At 34.4% G+C, this 22,522-nt stretch overlaps 1 protein-coding gene across 1 annotated transcript; it reads left to right on the forward strand.

Annotated features, from left to right (window-relative positions):
- Positions 1–17,912: 17,912 nt before the first annotated feature.
- LOC148781175 (11S globulin seed storage protein 2-like) lies at positions 17,913–21,081 on the forward strand. The gene is made up of 4 exons (XM_088872116.1): positions 17,913–18,247; positions 19,065–19,333; positions 19,697–20,227; positions 20,538–21,081. Exons 1-4 carry the CDS (start codon positions 17,944–17,946, stop codon positions 20,925–20,927), a joined length of 1,494 nt encoding a protein of 497 aa, XP_088728242.1. The 5' UTR covers positions 17,913–17,943; the 3' UTR covers positions 20,928–21,081.
- Positions 21,082–22,522: the final 1,441 nt, after the last annotated feature.

A 22,522-nucleotide genomic window follows, 5' to 3' on the forward strand; every position in this document is an offset into this window, starting at 1 on the left:
TCCACTTGATTTTCGATATGGATAGGAAACTTGATCTAAAAAATATCTATTTTTATAGGAACGATGATCTCAGGAATATCGTTTTTAACAGGAATGAGATGAAAGTCATCTCATTCACCTTCATTGCCTTGATCTCCAACGTTACTTTCCAAATTCCATTCACACTAAAGTTGAGCGACCTTCTGCGTGAGCTCTTCTACTATATCAGCTAAGGCAATAACTTTTTAAATTTCTCCACTAGGGTTTGAACTTCCTGAGTCAACAACAACTGTAATCTTTCGAGGGGTGCCTCCATTGAAGTCATTTTAACCCGGTCTGATACCAATTGATGCAGGGAGAAAATAACACGGGAAAAATAAACCGCTCTGATGCCAATTGATGCAGAGAGAAAATAACACGGGAAAAATAAAAAATAAAAAATTGAGATAATATACCATCTCTCAAGGTCTGCAAGGGAATCCACCTCAAAACAATCTCTTCATGAGAGAAAATTTTATTAACTCATTCACTCTAATTTACAATGAAGGGAAACCTCCTCCCTTTAAATAGACTAAAAAAAGAAAAGATAAGCAAAAGAAAAACCTTTGTACATGCACTCTCCTATATTATCAAAATAATGAATGACCTAATTTGGATTTTTTTACATACTTTAATTAAGGGTTATATTTTGGGGATTTTTAAGAATTATCTTAGTTTAGATTATTAGGGGTTACTTTAATTATTCTTTTGTTTAGAGAGTGCACATGGATAATTAAGTGGTTATGAGTTTATATTGTATTTGTCTTGTATCGGTGGGGATTTTTAAGAATTATCTTAGTTTAGATTATTAGGGGGTATTTTAATTATTCTTTTGCTTAGGGAGTGCGCATGGATAATTAGGTGGTTATGAGTTTAGTAGTTATGAGTTTATTTGGTGGTTATGAGTTTATATTGTATTTATCTTGCTTTGGTTGGGTTACTTAGTTTGGAATGTAAATAGTATTTATCTTGTATTGGTTAGGTTACTTAATTTGGAATGTAAATAGGATAAGATGAAATCTAATGGGAGTTTTATCTTTTCACAATAATACGGCTTTGGATAAAAATGTAGGATACGAGGGTTTTGGATAAAGACCTCGGAAAGCAATAGGATGCTTTGGTAAAACGTAGCTATCTATTTAGCACATGAAGTTAAATAGAAGAAAAATAGAGATGAGAGAAAATAGGGAGGAGAGATAAAAAAAGAAAGTGCAATAGGAAAGTGCGTATAGAGAGGTTTTTCTTTTGCTTATCTTTACTTTCTTTAGTCTATTTAAAGGGAGGTTTCCTTTCATTGTAAATTAGAGTGAATGAGTTAATAAAATTTGGTATTATGAAGATATTTGGTCTCGTAAAGAGATTGTTTTGGGGTGTATTCCCTTATAGACCTTGAGAAAAGGTATATTCTCTCAACTTTTTATTTTTTATTTTTCCCGTGTTATTTTCTACTTGCATCAATAACCTATTGGATGGCTGTCTTCAAGATTGAAAAGTCCCAAATAAAACCTAAAACAAATACTGCAATAAAATGACCTTTGGCTAATAAAATCTCCATAACCGCTGGGATATGATGAGTTTTTAGATGTAACTTAAGGCAGAATAACCTCAACTTAATTTTCCACTAGCTTCTGGATAGAAAATAGATATGAATCTATTAAAATCCAGCAAAATTGTAAGGAATATAATGATTAAGGTGACCCTAGGCTCCCAAAGGCAAATCACCTATATTTCACCCCTGAAATCACAACCAATTTGCCCTTTAGTTTTCTACTCTGTGTGATCAAAGTTGCAAAAGTACCCAAAGCCCTAGGCACTTTTGGGGTTGGAAAATTGGGTTGTAACCTTGGGGCTTTAGATTTCTTATGCGGCAAGAATTGAGCTCTTGTAAGAGAGACCCCTATCCTAAGCCCAATTATGTATTACAAGTACCAAACTAGGCCGAAATCAAGTTAGAAACTCTAGTTCCTAGGGCTCGGGTCAACCCTATTTTCCTTATATTTTTCTCTTGAGTCTACTAATCAATGCAGCCCACACCTGGCTCTGGCCAGCCTAAGCCCACGTCAGGCTTGGTCTAAGGCTGGCTGGCCTGTCTCATTGCCAGCCCTACACATTAGCTCCTTAGAATTAGGCCCTAAACACCTCCAAAAGGTGTTAGATACCTCCACACACGCAGTCTCTCCATAGAGAGAGTGCGAGACTTAGATCATAGCCAAAATATTTCCTACTCCTCTGGGAGTGTACAATTCATCTACTCCCTCTGAGAAATTTAGATATATTTTACATCCCAAATTTTAGGGATGCAACCTTGGAACCGGGCAAAAACCTCAAATAAATAAAACAATCAAGTCTACTTGTTTAAAAAAAAAGGAAAAAGTGTTTGATGTGTCAGTCGACTCACACTATTTTGTGTGGACTCCCTATAATATATCTCAAAGATGTATTTTCGATCTAAAATTTAAGGTTCGGTAATCTCAACCATGATAATAATCTAAATTTATAGCCTCCTTCGTCCCTTAAGACCAACAAGGGGTACTATGGAAATATTTACCTGCTATCCACCAATTACGCCTTTCAGCCTGTTCTTAGGCCCTGACCCACCCTCCGTGGACGAACCTTGTGGAGTAACCCTTGGGTTTTCCGAGCATTCGATTCTCACCACCGTCCTAAGGGAGTTAATATACGATATGCTCCGTAGGAGCATGCTTTATGTGCTCATAATTATCTCTTGCCTTTCCTTTTCCAAAGGGAAATTGTGCACTTTCCCATGACCACAATGGATACGTGTTCCTTTTTCATGTGAGATTGTGCACTTTGCATGACCACACTAGATAAGTGGACAGGAGATCATCCAATCAATGGGTTAGATGGTAATCAAGAGAACCGTAGCTGTTGGGCCCCAACCCTCTCTTTTTCACCATCCAATTTCCTATCATGCGCCATTGACCCTCACGACTACTTATCCCAAATGGTAATGAGGATTACAATATAGAGACCCATTTGTTTTTTGGATTGACTCAACTATTTATCCCATGCCCCTTGCGCCCACCTAAACACGTATACGACGCATACACATGCACACAAATGTTAGATAAATAAGGATTATATATATTGAGACCATTTAGCTTTGATATAAGGTGGTCACAATCATTTACAACCATTTGATGTGAAATTTGATAGCTTGCATGCATCACAAAGTTTGAGAAATTTTCTTTTGAAGTTTGAGCTTGGTCAATGAAATAATTGCAGCTACCCAATTTCACATCAAATGGTCAATATTAATGTGACCACTTCATATCAAAGGTAAATGGTCTCATTCTATACTTTCCCATAAATAAATGCTTATAATAATCATGACTTCTAAAAAAAAACAAGGGAAGTCATGAGAAAATATATGGAGACTTATGGCCTCACCGAGAGTATGACCCTTGATAGACAGAATAACGAACTAGGATTTATAGAGCCAACCTCAATTAGTTGAGAAAAAAATCTGATGATGATGATGAATAGTCATGACTTTGAATCATGCGCACTAAATATCTCCTTGCATACATTCACTTCCATTTGATGCCCAGTAAAATTGCTATATTTTTTGCTTAATTTCCCATAATACAATTCATTTTATCTGAGCCAGAGTTTTTCTAAAATTCAGCTGAATATTATATTTCATAAAACTTCTGCAAATGTTTTACACAAAATACTATATCTTCAAATAAAATTCAATTGAAATCATTAATGAGTTGTAAAAATCCTGGCCTTTACCTCCTATGAGCTTTCATCTTTACATTAATTTTCCTTTTTGTTAAAAAGCACTTAACCACAACATACTCGACTATGCAAAGTCTAAGTTTTCCAACTTCAATCGTCAATTTTTTAGCAGCTAGTACAACTTTCTGAAGGTTTGGTTGGTTACAAGCTCTGATACTTAAAAGTTACTCTTTTTTGTAGTACGATTTTTAAAACAGATTCAATTTTTTTTTGAGGAGTGAAATTCTAAATTTTTTAATTTATCTGAGCAAATATTCAATGCGTAAAGCAAGATCCCCATATATTCTTGGGGCCTTTCCAGAAAGGCATCCACTGTCCATAAACCAATATAAACCTAAGTTGACTGTCACATGAAATATGCGGTGGGGAGCCATCTATCATACACCGCCCGTGCATAGTAGTCTTTGTATTACAATCCACTCCATCAAGACCAATCTCTTTATATGTCACAAAGAATCAGAGTTGGCAAACTAAGTAAGAGATTGTCACAAAGAATCATAGTTAGCAAAATTAAATAATAGAGGCCAGGATGTTCCGACCAGTGCCTTGGTTGGGTTGGTTAAAAGTAAAATTTGTGTTTGGTCGAAACTTGGTCCAAATGAAAATTTGGTTTATTTTAGCTAAACAGATTGGCAAATCTTGACCGAACGATTTGGTTCCATTACTTTTTGTAATATATTTTATATTTTTTAATATTATTTTTATTTAAAAATTATGAAAATCCAACCAACTAATATTACTAATTAAACTACACATCTCACCGGTTTTGTTGCCGATCTGATTTGACCTTGTTAACACCTCAAATAATACAATAAGCGCTATGTATCATGCATGCTAGAGTAGTGTTCGATTGCAAAAACTGGGCTCCGAACCCGAACATGGTTCGGTCCAGGTAATTCAGAACCAATTATGGGTAACTAAGAATCCGGGAAAGTCTGGCCCAGCTAAAAGTTATATATATAAAAAAAAAGTACTACATAAATCAAAAAACTAAAAAAATTATCTTTAGAGTATGTTTAAACAAAGGGTGCAGTTCGCATACGGACGCCTCCATAGGTGTAGAGGTAAGGTGCCCCTTAAAATTTTATCATGGTATATAATTTTGATGTAAAATGTTATTAGGATTATCTCAAAATCTATGTTTTTATCTAATTATAAAATTTTAAATTTCAAAAATGGTTAAAATCCAATAGATCTATAAACATATAAAAATCTTGAAAATGGACGGTGTAGATAATATGTTGGAAAATGCACTATTTCTAATACTTAAAATTTTTTTTTTTTTTTATTTCATACATCTCGATGTCGAGATGATCAATCAAAGGGTTTTTCAACATTAAAGCTGACTTTTCCGATGGATTTTTTAGTGGCATCCGTAGTTCTACATTATAAGGTAACATCCTTATATAAACTTTTTCCTTACACAAAACACATCTAAATAAAGTTAAAAAAGTAGCGAAAAAATGGGTTTTCAATAAAGCAATTTGTGAATGGGGTGTTTTGAAATAATTCAGGAGTACTTTAGAAACAATCTAAAAAAGAGAGAAAATGTAAAAAATAAATATTTATGGTCTAAACCCTTTCTAATCTTTGCAAAAAAAAGTTTCTTATTTTTTAGATTTTTAATAAATGTTTTAAAAAAAAATTCGATATCTTGGAGGTTCACCACAAAAACCACCTAAAACAAAACCGAACTGCCAGAGGCCGGTTCCGGGTTCAGACTAGCCGGGATGTGGTTCAGACCAGCCGGGATGTCGAACACTGTGCTACAGTCACATAAAATGCTAGATAGAGAATCTTCCTGTTTTATTTCTCTCCTCCTCAACAACCCTGATAGTCATTCAACGGCACACGCAAAGTGACATTAAAAAGGAGAACATCTTTTTTTAATTTTATTTTAGAAAAATTACGTACATATTCCTTATATTTTTGTTAGTACGAAAATATTTCAAACTTTTATGTTATGACTCTGATGTCAGTTTTTTTAACTTGATAATATTTAAGAAAAAAAAAAAAAACGAAACTACCTATTTTTCGGTTTTTGAAAAACAGAAATTTTTTTAATTTTAATTTTTCAATAATCGTTTTTTTTTTTTGGAATTTTAGATCTCTCTCTACCCTTCATCGCACAGTTTTTGGATACCGATCTATACGGATGCCGATGCTGCCATGAGGGAATGCCTTGATCCTTCACTTGTGATCGACGGCAGGAGGGCGAACTACAACCTTGCATCGATGGGCATCACTTGATCCTGACCGTCCACTCCCCAAAATGGTTTTTCACCATTTTTGCTCCCCCCTCTCTCTCTTTCCTCTGGGTCGATATGTTTATCCATTCTCTCACTATACATTATATTCGGTGGACTTTCTAAAATGAAGTAAAGTGGCAATCACAAAGATTCCTTATAAAAAACATTCTTCCTTAATATTAGAAGGGACCACGTACTAGTTCAGATCATTGAAACAGTATTGGGGGATGCAATGAACAATGGATGATTCTTTCTCTCTCTAGATTATTCACTGGGAGAATCAATGAATAATCTAGACTGCACGCTCACCAGCGTCTTGGTTTTCTTCCTCGCCTTCATTGTTAGGGATCGACAGCTCCTAGCCTTCCTTCAAATTTGTTGACCCCACCATAGAGATCGGCGTCCAAAATCCATGGGGTGAAGCGTAGAGAGAGATTGAAAAACCTAAAAAAAAATAAAAATTGGTTATTGAAAAATCAAAATTAAAAAAAAGTCGGTTTTTCAAAATCGAAAATGGGCAATTTCGTCTTTTTAAAAAATATATATATTATGAAGGTTGAAAAAACTGATATCTGTGTAATAACAAAAGGTTTTAAATATATTTATAATATCAGAAAATTCAATAGATATTTACGTAATTTTTCCTTTTATTATATTCTTGAACATTTTTCGAATCTTTTAGTTAAGTATAATCACATTGTAAAGGTCTCAAGGAAAAGACAAGAGCGTTATTCTTTCTATCCGAATCTTTGGTGACCATTCGGTTGGCTTGGAAAGGCAAATCCCATGGACTATGCAATTTCCTAATATTTATTTTTTTATTTTTATTTTTTTAAGCATGTAAAAAGAGAGGCAAGTGCCAGGTGCCAACCCATCATGAATTGTTGTTTTTCATGACAAGGCCTGACGTTTTTGTTCTCTATTGCTCATTGTGCTTCACCTGCACGACTCTTGTATCGGAATAGAATATCATCCATGTTTAGTAGCATAGTAAGTGGTACCTTGGCACATTGTCGGATTTTTATCAATATTTTTTTTTTTTTATTTCAGTATAGAAAACAATGACATTTCTTGTAAATTTATGCTAAGTACCATGTAAAGTTTAGAATAAAAAAAGATTATTTCCTTGGGTTAACTTTACATGGGACATTCCAACAAATAAGGTGCTTTTGGATTCAATATTTTATTTCCTATAGACAATAAGAATGATTGTAATACATCTTGACATGGTATATTCTTTTCTTGGGTGAACTTTACATTGTAGATTCCAAACAAATAAGGTGCCTTTGGATTCAATATTTTCTTTTCTATTGACAATAAGAGTGGTTTTTTAATTTTGTTTTAATATAATTTTTTATAATTTAAAAAGAATTTGTGCCACATTAAAATAAGGTGCCAAAAATATAACACACAACCAGAAAATTGTATATGAAGCTCTAGTAAACGAGTATATTGGAAACTTAGTTCAGTTTTATGTTAAAGATATCAACAATTGAAGCTATTTTTATAATTAGACAAATGGTTGAGAAGTTTAGGGAAAAGAGAAAATACTTTCATATGGTCTTTATTGATTTAAAGAAACTATACAATAAGATACCTATACAATTAATTTTATGGGGTGATGGAAAAAAAAAGGAGTCTCTATAGGATATATTGATTTGGTGAGAGATATGTACGAGGGAGTGTTAACTAGTTTGAGAACAAATAAGAGAGAAACAAGTTAGTTTTCAGTAACAGTAAGCCTTCATCAATGATCAGTGTTGAGCCTATATGTTTTTGCTTTGGTTATGAACAAGTTAACTAGGTATCTATAGAATGAGGTACCATGGTGTATATTGTTCATAGTTGATTGATGAAACTAAAGATGGTGTTAATGCAAAGTTAGAACTTTAAAAGGATGCCCTAGAATCCAAATGGTTCAAAATTGACCGATCTAAGATAGAAGAAATAGATGCAAGTTTAGTAACAACAGGAGTAGAAATGAGGTAGTAATTAAAATTGATCCCAAAGAAGTACCTAAAAAATATTGTTCTTTTGTGGGTTCGATAATCCATGAGAAATAGAGAAATTGAGGAGGATGTCACACATAGAACTACAGTTGGGTGGGTGAAGTGGAGGTGTGCTTATGGAGTTTTATGTGATCGCCGAATACAAATAAAATTGAAGGGGAAGTACTATACGACGGCTGTAGGACCAACTATGCCTTTGGGGACGGAACATTAGGTGGTCAAGAAACAACATATTTATTGAATTAGTGTAGTTAAGATGACGATATAGAGATAGATGAGTGGTAGGACAAGAAATGATAGAATTCAAAATAAATACACTGGAAGGAACTTAAGGGTGGCTACAATAGGTGACAAAATGAGTGAAAATAGACTTAGGGGGCTAGCCATGTACCACATCGATCATAATATTGGTGGATTCGCATGGGGTTGTTCGCCGTACTTAGTTGATTGACAAAAGTTTCTAAAACTAGGTAGCGCCTTTTGAATCTTAAGTAGTCTATCAATGGTGCGAAGCATCTTTGCCTCGGGGAGTGAAACTTAGGTTATACCTTATAAAGTTAGCGAACAACGATTTGGTTCAAGTGGAAGGCCCTAAAAAAGTAGCGAGAAGACCTAAAAGGAAATGGATGGAATTAATAACAAGAGATATGGTGATTTATTGTCCAAATAAGGATATGATCCTTGATTGAGATAAATAGCATAACACAATATGTTTAGCCACCGAAATAATTGGTATAGGGTTTTGACGATGATGAAAAGGATGATGATGATATTTGTTGATTCGAAAAGTTTTTTCTTTTCTTATTTTTCATTAATTTATGCCAAAAAAAAATAATTGCAAATTTCAGCTATTTTTTGCAAATTTGAGTTTCATTACCATATACATATATATATGAAAAGTTGATTAAAATATTAGAAAATATTTAAAATGAGAGTCCCAATTTTTTAATCACTTTTCAGAGAGAATATTTCATATATATATATATGGAGTTATATTTATTAAAATATGAGGTTTGTACAAGGTGGCAACTTTACTTTTAGAAGTAAGGTTGCGATGTTCTACATGATCAATTTAATTAGAGGATGTAGATTTCATCTGTATTTTAAAATAGTGTAAAAAATAGCATATCTTCTAAGTTAGTATCAAATTTAAATCACCAAATAAAACAGACAGTGGCGATTATAGTAACCTTTCACAATCTAATATTGCAACTTTATATAATTTTTTCCCTTTACTAAATGCTCTTAGATATATAAATTGAGAATTAGATGTGAGAAGAAGACCATATGGGAATTCAAAGATTAATCGTTCTCTAGTACGGAGATCTAAGCAAAATTGGAGAAAATAAAGGCATGAAGACTAATTTAAAAGACTTACATGTAAGATTAATCATTCTCGAGTACGGAGATCTAAGCAAAATTGGAGAAAAAAAAAAAAAGGCATGAAGACGAATTTAAAAGACTTATATGTAGGGTTTGATTGGGTGTCTTCTTACCACTTATGATCCACTATTTCATTAAAATCAATCCTAATAATGAATTGCATGTTTATTGGCTCATAGAAGTATATGAGATAAACTTATAGGAATTTATACATAAATTGATCTCTCTAAAAAGCTAGTTTTATTTTGTTAAAGTAATATGTCAAAAATCACATTTTTAGCCACAAATTACTAAAAACAGTTAAAAAATTTTAATTAGTTCAACTAGGAAATAATCTTATAAAATACAAGGTATATACTAGACAACTAATAAAATAATATTATGCATAGTAAATTAATTTCAGATAAGATAGTCTACTCCTGATAATATTAACTGTCATCTAAGTAGTTATTTTCGTTTGGTAATACACCTTACATAGTAAGAGACATGTGATATGCATGTTTCAATTATTGTGATTATAATCTCAACAAGGTAAAGACAATTATTTTTATAAAAATATTGATATCCAAAAAAAATTTGGGATAAAAGATTAAGTTTCCTTAAAAGTTGATATTCCTCAAAATAGGAGAAGGTCTCCCTTCTTTCAAATTCCTAGATTCGATATAGACAAAAGTATTTCTTAACTCGAGGGTTTCTTTTTCTAATCAGATTTTCTATGACACGCCAAAAATAAATTATTAGTGAAAGTTCTCAGCATGGGAGTACTTGTTATTTCATAAGATTGCAACTGTCCTTGCTCTTGCTCTAACTAAAAATAAGTAGAATAAAATTTTTTATATAAAAATTGAGAAGAGTTTTGCAAGTGCGTCGGTTAGAGAGGAGAGAATATGGGGGACAATACCTTTTGTCACACTTTTCATGGACCTTTTTGCATTTCTTATAGGTTTGTATCAACTTTAACAAAGTGCCTGGTCTTATAATAAACTTCAAGAAAGCTAACGCCTCTAGACTTACAGGAAACCATGCACGAAATTTCTATAGAAGCCGGTGTACAGTTGGAGATTCCTCCTTTGGATTTTCAGATTGATAGATAATGGACAAAGGAAAATTGTTTCATATTTCTACGATATACGGTCCTAAGGTATAGAGCATTTATTTCAAAGATGAATGCAAATAGATGGTCCATCAAAAAACAATTGAAACTAATGGTCCAAACATTTTTTTTATAAAATCATTATTTTCATTTCTTAAAATTTTTTTTTTTTTTTTATATTCATGATCTCCATGTTAGAAATTAAATATCCTTAAAAATTAAATCCAAAAATCCATTGCAAAAACAGGATTTTAAAAACCGTGTCCACGGCTAAAACGTGAATCTCTACCTACATGGGGCCTACTCTTGCAGCCGCACTCTCTTTTCTCCACCTTAATCCCCAATCTCCATCTCAACACACCAACGTTAATTCTAGTTACCAATCCCATGAATCTTTGGCTCTCTCTTTAACACTTAATTCTAGTTAGCAAGTAAGACTAAGGCCGGCAATGGGCCGGGTGGCCCATTCTGGACAGGTTGGCCTGGCCCTAAAAAAGTGGGGCTTAGGCTACAAACTGTGGTCTAAGAGCCAGGCTAGAGTTAGTACCAGCCCAGTTTGACTCGGCCCTGCCCTGATTTTATCCAGCTCTAAGAGAGCCAAGGTCGGGCCTGGACCGGCCCTATAGGGACAAGGGCCAACCTAGCCGGCCTGTTGCCACCCTCTTTTGATTAAGACAAAGTCCAAGAGATCAGTAGGGACTTGATTGGACCCGACCCAAAATTAAAAAAAAAATATTTACTATTATGTTAAATATATATATATAAAAGTTTATATAAGGTTGCAACCTTAAAATGTAGAACTACGGATGCACCTCAAAAATCCATCGGAAAAGATTGTTTTAATATTGAAAAACTCTCTAATTGATCATCTTGATGTTGAGATGTAGGACTATGAAAAAAGAAATAATTTTGAATCCCAAAAATGATGACATCTTACAAAACATTATCTAGACCGTCCATTTTAAAGATTTTCATATGTTGATAGATCTACTTGATTTTAATCATTTTTAGAGTTTAAAATTTTATAATTAAATATGAAAATAGATTTTGAGATAATCTCAAGATATTTTTACATCAAAATTATACGCTATGATAAAACTTGGAGGTGCGCCTTAAATGGATTGTTTAAGGTTGCAACCTTATGAAACCACACCTATATATATATATATATATATATATATATATATATATATATATATATATATATATATATATATATATATATATATATATATATAACATAGATTTATGATATTTAAATATTAATATTTATAATTAAATATTATTAAAAATAATATATTAAATATTATTTGTATAATAACACAATTTAGGTCAGGTCCACATGGACCCGAACCCGAATAGAGTTTGGATCCGATATTTGGACTCGACCCGAACTGTTGGGTCTAATTCTTGGATCCATACCCGGACCCAGGTTAAGTCTGGATGTTGGGTCTTGGGTCGGGTCTGGGTCCATTGCCACCCTTAGAAAACGGCGCCTCCAGCCCTTTCTCTACGCTTAACGCTAATTACCTTTGTGGGACCTCTTTTAGCCTTTTGATTAGGATAAGTCCATGAAAGCGGCGCATTGCTTCCCAAGGTGGGGCCCATCCCCTACATAAGTCTAATATGGCGGCACAAAGAGAAGATGTACGCGTCGATTTGGAGGTCTAATTAATTCGAGCATAAATAGGATGATGTAAGTGTCGAATCTTCACCTCTCCACCATAAATATTGTAAGTTTCCCCCTTACAGAAAGCTAGCGTGGGTATCTCTCTCTAAGGCCCGCATAATTCCTAATCTATGATAAAAAATGGATAGGGGGTGTATTAATTACCTGAAGAAAAATAAAACAAAATAAAATTAAAAGTATAGTGATTTACATACTGATTTTAAAATTTTAAGTAAAATACAAAATTTTTCATTTATATGTAAAATTTACAAAAGATGGTAGATCAACTTTTTTTTTTTTTTTCAAAACTACCCTTTGGTCAACCTGAATTTAGATTTTTTTTTTTTTTTTTAGTTTACTCATTAGAAAAACGGAGCCTTAAAGTATGGGGCCCTGCCCTACTAATGATAAAAAAAACCTAAAAAAAATTTAAAAAAATTTAAAAATTGAATTGATCAAGGGATAATTTTGAAAAAAAAAAAAAAAAAAACCGATTAACCGACCTTCTTTGTAATTTCTACCTATAAACGAAGTGTTTTGTATTTTACATAAAGTTTTAAGGTATATATGTAAATCACTAAAAAAAAAAAAAAAAGAACAAAGAGAAAGGTTGGGACATCTCTCTATCACCATCCACTGACACCTTAAAAAAAAACTAATTCCTTTTCTATTTCCAAAAACAAATAGGAGCTTCCCCATTGAATTACCTAAAAAGAAGAATGGGCAAAAGTTTAGCATGGACTTGGAATTCTGAAGCCCCACTGAATTACCTAAAAAGAAGAAAGGGCGAAAGTTTAGCATGGACTTAGAATTCTCCACCAGAATTCTCCATTAGAATTCTCCACTAGAATTCTCCATTAGAATTCTCCACTAGAATTCTCCACCAGACTAATTAAGTGGTTCCCATGGAGAAAGCTAGGGTGGGGCTGTCCATTTTGTTTCTCTCCCTTTGATTGTCGCAATCGTCCACTATAAATATGGGGGGGTGGGGGGTGGCTCATATGAAAAGATAGTATGGGGTTCTCTACTCTCCTTCGTTTCTTCTACCAGGTTCTCTCTCTATCTCTCTCCCTCTCCCTCTCTCAGATTGTTAACAATGCTTTACTGTGAATAGGTAAACCCTTGGTGCTAAATTGTTATTTTGCTTTTTTGCGTCATATCTTAATATAAGCTTGAGTTCGTTGTGTTACTATACTCATATCCCTTTGGTTTCTCTGTTTCCACAGAAGTTTAAGAGCATTTTAAGGGCAGCATTCCCTACAAATATTGGGCAGCTTCAAACTCATAATCTTTCTATGTCACATGTACCACTATTTGGCCCTCCCCTTCACATGCGTCAACAATCTCAGCAGTTGCACCGCTTGGAACCAGCATTCGTGCATAATTCCACGATTTCGAGCAAAACAATCGCAGCCATTACTCTTGCGGCTGCTGTACAACTCGTGAGCGGTCAGTGCGACTACACCGGTTGTAGCAGGATTCCGTCAGCCGTTTTTTCACGTTATCCGGATTACTTCGACGCCTTTGTGATCTTTTTAGTGCTAACTTTTGCTAGCTCTGGTATGGGGACGAGGCTTGGTCATTATTTTCCTTTACTTGGGAAATTCATGGGAGAAATAGGGGTTTTATGTGTGATTTTAGCATTTGGATTGGCTATTTGGGTCATACTTCCTTTAGGTTTAAGGTGGATCTCGTGGGTCTCTTTGCTTCCTCTTTTGCCATCCATATTAACTTTGCACCCTAGTGTGCTTAGTCCTCAAGTGATGCGAAAGTTTAGAAACCGGTTGCATTATTTCAAGAAATGGGTTAAAAAGATCATTTTTTAGAGAAACATGAGAAACCTAATGCTGTGAAAGTGATCGTGATTTTTTTGTGCAAAAAGTAAACGGCCTCTTTGTATTATGTAGAGTTTTCAATGCATTTAAGAGTTGTCATTATTAGGTTTAATGATAGTAGTCAAAATCACCACTCAAATATTTCTCAAAACCTTGAGGGTATTATAATTTTTGTTAAAAATAAAAGGACATTCGTTTTAGAGAACAAGCAAGAAACTATGGTGATATTTGTATAAATAATCAACGATACACGTAATATTTATCCCTTTTTTATGGTCATCCTATTATGGCTTATAGATTGCAGGATTTTTTGGGCTTTAAGAGACAGAGCTTGGCCCCTATAGGAGAGAGCAAAGGGACCCTTGCATGGCACGTAAGAAGAGTGCAGTATTCCCGTAGATTTTGGATTCGCTCACTTTCCACTTATGAGAAAATAAATATAAAATTTTTCTTTCGTGATAGCGATGTTGTAGGAATTTTGGCCATGTTTAGAGAAAGAGTGATTTATGCACGGTTCCAAAAAATTTATATAAAATACGAAATGCTTCACTTACAGGTAAAAATTACAAAGAAAAGTTGGACAACCCATTTTTTTTAGTTTTTTCAAAATTACTTCTCACTCAACTTGAATTTTGAATTTTTTTTTTTTTTTTTTAAGATTTTTCATTTGTAGGACAATACCTTGAAGATTGGGGCACTGCCCTACTAACAAAAAAAAAATAATAATAATCAAAATTCAGGTTGACCTATAGGCAATTTTTAAAAAAAAAAAGGTAGATTGACTAACCTTCTTTGTAATTTCCGCCTATAAACAGAATAATTTGTATTTTACCTAAAATTTTAAGATCCATACGTAAATTACTCTTAGAGAAAAGTATATATATGTTATAAACAAAACTATAATCCCCATTAATAGTAGATGATTTGGACTTTTCGACGCCACAACACAACCCTTTGGGATGAACAACGTAAATTTATTATTATTATTATTATTATTATTATTATTATTATTATTATTATTATTATTATTATTATTATTATTATTAGATATTCACCTATTTAGAACTTTGCCGATGTTATATACGATTTTGGGTCGAAAATCGTTTTTTGGAGTTTGCCAGTTCCATAAGCCGGATTACCCAAAAACCGTTCAATCGCACCCACCAGCAATAAAGAGATGTATAAAATGTGTTGAAGACATGGTTTTGCAGTCTTTTGGGCTAAAACTTGATTTTTGAGGAAATAAAATTGAAACAAAAAACCTCTGGCCTTCAAGGCATCTTGCAAGGTTCTTTCCTTTGATGTAATCAACATTGTAATAGGTACCACAATTATTTTTTAAAAAAATATAAAAATAAAAATTAAAGAGTTCATTTTCTATGGTATACAATCATGTCTAATTGGTCGAGGAATATATTGTTTTACTCAAATTCAGTTAGAATTTTGAGTAATTTACTTATGGGCACGCAAAAAAGTAAAATACAAAATAAGTCAATTTTGAATGAAAATTACGCAGAAGGTTGGTCAACTTATACGTTTTTATTTTTCCAAAATTACCTCTAGGTCCAATTATGGCATCCACGGATTGCCTTTTAATTTAATGTAATTTTTAGTTTTTCATTAATTGGGCAATTCCCTAACGTGAGGGGCAGTGCTAGTCCAAAAGATAGTCCGAGGTTAACATCCACGAACCACCTTATTTCTTAGCAAACAAATTAGCTAATGCAGTCTGATGATGCCAACCTCGAACCGCCCTAAAGAGCACCAAAGAAGATGGTCTGAGAATGGGCAGCTCAGACTGCCTCTGAATACTTAACAAAGTCAGTCTTTGCAGTCAAAGAATGCCAACATCGAAGCACATTGTAAAGTACCACAAAAGGTCGTCCGATGATGATAGCATCGGACATACTAGATTCTTTTCCAAGCATTAGGGCACAACCCTTCTATCGAAAAAACTCAAAAAAAAATTTAAAATGCGGTCTGAGGATGGTATCCTCAGACCTAAGGGCAATTTTGAAAAAAATAAAAAACCTAATGTTGACCAACCTACGGCGCAATTTTTAACCCAAAATTGACTCATTCGTGTTTTAATAATTTTTTATGTCCGTATAATTCACTCAACAATTTTTCTCCCACTTTAACATATGGAACTTGTTTCTATATGGAATATCTTGTATGATCACACCAACAAGTAATTCTCGTTATAAAATTGAGTTCTTTAGGCAAACTATTAGGTATAAGAATTGGTCATGCTTGGATAGAGATCACTGAATGCATTTGACTGTGTTATTTTAACAACTTAGATACGGAATTGTGCTAAATCGTCTTTTTCTTGTGACTTCTTTGTGTAAAAGATAAATGGTGACTTTGTTGATAATCTCTATGAATACTACGAATTAATCTGACTTACGCCAAAAAAATAAAATTAAGCTTAACTAACTGTTAAGACGTAAAATCAAGGTATCAAGACCTGTGTAGTGGATGCCCACTAACCAATTTTACTTGAGATCGGCTAGATCAACGATCTAGATTGGGCTGGCGACTGAGCCATTCGATGAACTTAAAAGAAAACAAAAAGCAAAAAAGGGACATTTGTGTATTTTTGTTTTTGACCGTTTTTTGGTTTATAACACTTATTAAAATTATTTAATAATTGCTGATATTGTTTTCCTTGGAGATTTGCATATATAATTATACATTATTTATAATCCCTGATTTCGACTAGAAATTAATATGGTCCTGATCGATTCTTGATCTAGATTGGGAATTTTCATTCCAAATTGATATTTTTTCAAGCATTGAAAAATTACTGCATATATTTTTGACAAAGAAACCATTACTGTATATATTATGTACTATATATAAGATCCAACTGCCAATTTCAACTGGGAATCGGCACGACACAATCAAGATCAATCCTCAATCCAGATCGGCAATTTCTGATCCATACTGATATCTTTTCAAACATTGAGCAAACCCATTTACAAAATTCACTAATTCATTATCTAGAGTAAAAAGTTAACATAAAAATAAATAATAAGACTATTTATTAAAGAAAGCTATCACCCCAAACCATTGGGCAACTTGGTGTGTCACTTACTACATAGTCTCGGAAAATCATTCCCCGAAACTAAGGGTAAAGAAAACTATAACCCCAAATACCCGATTTCACATATGACAATTAAAGATGATGGTAAACATAGTGTCGCAAAATAAATGATCAGACAATATTTTCAGGAGCACGTACATCATAGTCTTGCAAGAGTATATTGTACATTAACTCTCTCCATAAAAGAGAAATTTTGGAAGATTTTTATATTTTAATTTTTGGGACCCAATTAATAATAATCATATAACTATTTTCTAACAAATAAAATAAAAATAAACTTTGAGTTGAGTTCTTCAACACTTAGGTGTTGCCCTCGGAAATTGAACATTCCCTATTCAATCTCGGGGGGCGTTTTTTTCTTCAAGCATATACAACATACGATTTGAAAATTTTATTTTTCAAGGATGGTATCTAGGCTCTAGAGGTTATATCCCAAAATATAGGGTGCTCTTGGCTAGAGATTTATCAACCAAGGGAGCAAATGAACAGTATCATCCCATGAGAGCAGCATATCTTTCAACTATTTTCAGATAAAGTCCAAAATGTACGAGTTAATGACCCTTTCAATCTCTAAAGTAGAAAAATCCAAGGGGAAAAAACTGTGGTGATTTTCCACGTAGAGATGAGTGTTTTTGTTGCATCCAATATCTCTCACCACGTTAACTTCAATCTTTGCGAGATGTACCACCTTAACACCATCAACTGCCACATGCTTTCTCTCACTAAAGATTCCACCACCCCCCACCACACTATATAAACCCCTCTCACCCCTAACTATCCTCTCACTTCAACTTCTCTTTCTCTCTCTAAACCATGGCTCTCATTTCTAAGTCTCTTCTTGTCTCACTTCTCTTCTCTCTCCTTGTTTGTGCCTTCTCTTACAGAGGCAAGTTGCAGAGAAGCCTGGATGATGCTCGACAATGCAGGATGAGTAAGATATCGACGAGCCAGGCTTCTCGGATCATTCGATCTGAGGGCGGCATTACCGAACTCTGGGATGAGTACGAGGATCAATTCCAGTGCGCGGGTGTTGCAGCCATGAGGAATACCATCCAGCCCAATTCTCTCTCTCTCCCCAATTTTTCTCCTGCTCCTCGTGTGGTCTACATTGAGCAAGGTAAACCCATACTCCATCAGCACTAGTACCAAAAAACCGCACTGGATTGTGCGGCCTGACTATCTAAGCGTTACACCAATGATTTAAAAAAAGGATTGGTGATACGGATCGGACATTGCAAAAATCGATGTAGATCGATGAATCGGCAGTCCGGATCATTATTTTACTATCCAAAAAAAATTGTGAACCAGCGTAGAGGACACGTGTAAAAATAACGAACCGGCCAAAAACCAGTCAGGATCGGTGAATTGGCATTTTTAATATAGCAAAATAATGTTTTTACAGTAGAAAAATATCATTTTACTTATGGTAGTAAATCGCCAGCTCTCTTCTAGACTAAGACGATTGAAAGAATCTATATGGGGTGTGACTGATTCCCAAGTCCAATTAGGCAATTCTACGATTGGACAGTTTTTAAATCACTATGTGACAAACATTAATGCATTCGAAAACTACTAACTATTTCAAAACGGTTAGGTACTAGTTATCCTCACTAAATTACCGAAAAAAAAAGAAGAGAAAAGACTTAGACAAAAAACTACCCAAGAAATGTAACCTATAGGCTAGGGATTTCATGGCCCAGCTTAATGCATGCATTTCATTTCATTTTGTTTTTAATCTAAACAAAAAATTTCAAAAAATTGGGGAATTTTCCACCTGTCTGATATTGAAAAGGTGGAATAGTTGTATATCCAGAGAAAAAAAAAAAAAAAAAAAAAAAAAAAAACGACAAGATGGGGGTGGTCTCACATCACTCACTTTCTCTCTCTCTCAACGGTGGAAGAAAGTAAGAAGAATGTTGTTTATTTCATGGCAGGTAGCGGCATACTGGGATTATCAGCCCCAGGTTGCTCAGAATCATTCCGCAGCGGAGAGAGACGCTCATTCCAACGTGGAGGACAAACCAGAGAGAGAAGGCTCAGAGATCAACACCAACAGGTGCAGCGCATTCGAAGTGGAGACATCATTGGCATTCCGCCCGGCGTCACCCACTGGTGCTACAACGATGACAACTCTCAAGAGCTCATCGCCTTCTCTGTTATCGATCTCACCAACAAGATCAACCAGCTCGATCCCAAACTTAGGGTAGAGAGACAAACTTTCTCTCTCATAATTACATGATAGTTCTTAGACAGAACAGGCCGAATCGAGTTCCTGCCTGTGACCCTAGTAGTGGTTTGGGATCCTAGTCCTTACTTTAAAATATAATGATATTATTTTTTAAAAATTACTATTAGAAGAGTATTTTTCTCTTGAGAAATTTTATCGAAATACATTTAATTTATCATCTATTTATCGTGTTACCTGCCGTCAATTATTCCAACTCATAACCACGTATTTCAATGTTATTTTGGAATTAAATAAAAAAATTGGGTAAGACGTTGAATAGTTCATGTTTGATAAAGATTGAACAGTCCCTATTGAATTGGTTTAGTTGGTATTTTTCAGCAATTTTATCTGGCTGGTGGGGAACCTAGGGGTCAGCAAGAGAGAGGAAGAGAGGAAGAAGGCAGAGGTCGGCAGGAGGGAAATGGAAAGGCAGGAAACATACAACAGAGATATGAGAGTACAGAGGGAGAGAGGAGAGGAGAGCAGGGAAGAGAGAGATTCATTCAAACAATCTTGCCTCAGATCGACACGAGGTTTTTAGCCGAATCATTCGGCATTCCAGACGAATTGGCGCAAAGGATTCAGAGAGAGGATGAGAGAGGTCTGATTGTGAGAGTTGAGAAACAGGGGATGAGAGCTCTGATCCCTGAAGAAGAAGAGAGAGAAGAAGAGGAGAGAGAAAGAGAGGGAGCGAGTGTGAATGGTTTGGAAGAGCTGTACTGCAACGTCAAGATCAGGCAAAACATTGACACGCTGAGAGATATTGATATATACTCGCGCCAAGGTGGTCGCCTCAAGACCATCAACCGCAAGAACCTGCCTATTTTAGAAATCTTGGACATGAGTGCTCAGAAAGTGGGCTTGTACTCGGTATGATCTTCTCTTTATCTCTCTACAGTCTACACCCCATTAGCACACTTGCAAACACTCCATTTCTCCCACCTACAATGTAACTAATGTTTCAAAAGGTACTTAGCTATATTGCTTTACTTTCTCTACTTTTATGGTCCTTATACCAATTATAGAGCCTCTCTCTCCAAATGAACTATCATGCCTTCCTCCTACTTTCAAAAGTCCGTCTTTGTTAGTTATGTGCCTCTGTCTTTCTTTCTTTCTCTATTTACATCTCTACCTCCACTCTGATCAAAAACTCGAACGCCACCCCCTCATCTCTCCACAGAACGCCATCTTTGCCCCTCATTGGTCGACAAATGCGCACACGATCGCCTACATCACCCGCGGCGAGGGCCAGATCCAAATTATCGGCACCAACGGCCAGAAAGTGATGGACGACAGGGTCCGACAAGGCGATGTAATCGTTGTCCCTCAGTTCTTCTCATCCATGTGCAAGGCCGGAAGCCAAGGAATTGAGTGGATCGCCATCAAGACCTCGGACCTCCCCATCCACACCCCACTTGTGGGTTACACTTCAGCTATCAAGGGGATGCCCATTGAAGTGCTCACCAATGCTTATAGAATCTCAAACCAGCAGGCACAAGATATCAAATACAACAGGGAAGAACAGCTCATGATCTTCCCCTCTTCCTCCTCGCGCTCTGACTCCTCTTGAGGAGGAAGTTTTGATGAGAGAGAATAGATTGAGAAGATGAGGATTTTGGTTTCTTGTTCATATACATATATATCTGTACATATGCATATAAATAAGTGAGAGAAGCAACTCGTGGTCTTCTTTCTAACTTCCAATAAAGCATGCTTTTGGTACATTTGAAGAGTGTGCGGTCTTTCATTTGTTGGATATTGCTGTGTCGTACGTTCTCTTTCCACTCTACTTTAGGGTTTGTCCCACAAGTAAAAATGGGAAAATTATAGAAGGAAAAAGTTTATATTAGGATGCAACCTTATAACGCAGAATTACGGATACACCTAAAAAGTCGATTTAAAAAGTCGATTGGAAAAGGTAGTTTAAATGTTGAAAAACCCTTTGATTAATCATCTCGACATCGAGATGTACGACAATGAAAAATAAAAAGATTTTAAATCTCAAAAATAGTGCATTTTAAAACATATTATTTACATTGTCTATTTTCAAGATTTTCATATGTTTATAGATCTACTTGATTTTAACTATTTTTTAAATTTAAAATTTTATAATTAGATATAAAAATAGATTTTGAGATAACCTTATGAACATTTTACATCAAAATTATATACCATGATAAAATTTGAAAATACACCTTTTCTCTACAGCTACGGATGTATGTGTATGATACGTGCACCCACTATAGAAAGGAAAAAGTTTATATAGAGCCAAACAGCTACGGATGCATCTGTATACTAAGTGCACCCATTACAGAAAGGAAAAAGTTTATATAGAGCCAATGCTCGAAACAATCAAATTAGAGCCTACCTAATAAATTTCACTATATGAGGTTATTTTGATGCTCAAATATCCTCAAATTGATCATCTCGACATTAAGATGCATGGACATGAGAAAAAAAAATGGATTTCAAGTTTTGAAAATAGTGTACTTTGTACTGCATTTTTACCGTCAATTTTCAGGATTTTCAAGTTTTCATAGATCTGTCGATCTATACTATTTTTAAGCTTTAAACTTTATCAATTAATATTAAAATATATTTTAAGGCTATCACAAAGGTTTCTAGCATTGAAACCGCATTTCTCAACTTTATTTGAAGGTAGGCTCTAATTTGATTGTTTAGAGCCTAAGCTCTATACAAACTGCACCCTTATAGAAATAACCCAAATTCAACTTTGTATGCATTCTACCCCATTACTTTTAAGGGGAGTATATAATGAGACCATTTATTTTTGGTACATGAAGATCACAATTACTTACAACCAACCGATGTGAAATCTGATAGCTTGAGTGTAACACAAAGTTCAAAAAAAAATTCTTTTAAACTTTGAGCTTGGTCAATGAAATAAATGTAGCTACCCAATTTCACATCTAATTATAAAGATTAATGGTGATCGTCTTGTATCAAATGTAAATATTCTCATTACATATTTTCCCTATTTTTAATATCATATTAAAATCCAAGAATGTTTTTTCCTTATATTTACCACAATAAAAAAATTTAACACTAAAATACTTTTTTTCTCTCTTGCCCTATAGCAAATCTCTCTCTCTATCCCTTATCTCTCACTTTTTCTCTCAAACTCTCTCTCTCTACCCCCTCTCT

The sequence above is a fragment of the Amborella trichopoda genome, chromosome 7 (assembly GCF_054954075.1).
Source record: "Amborella trichopoda isolate Santa Cruz 75 chromosome 7, AtrichopodaSantaCruz75HAP2 v2.0, whole genome shotgun sequence".
NCBI lineage: Eukaryota > Viridiplantae > Streptophyta > Magnoliopsida > Amborellales > Amborellaceae > Amborella > Amborella trichopoda.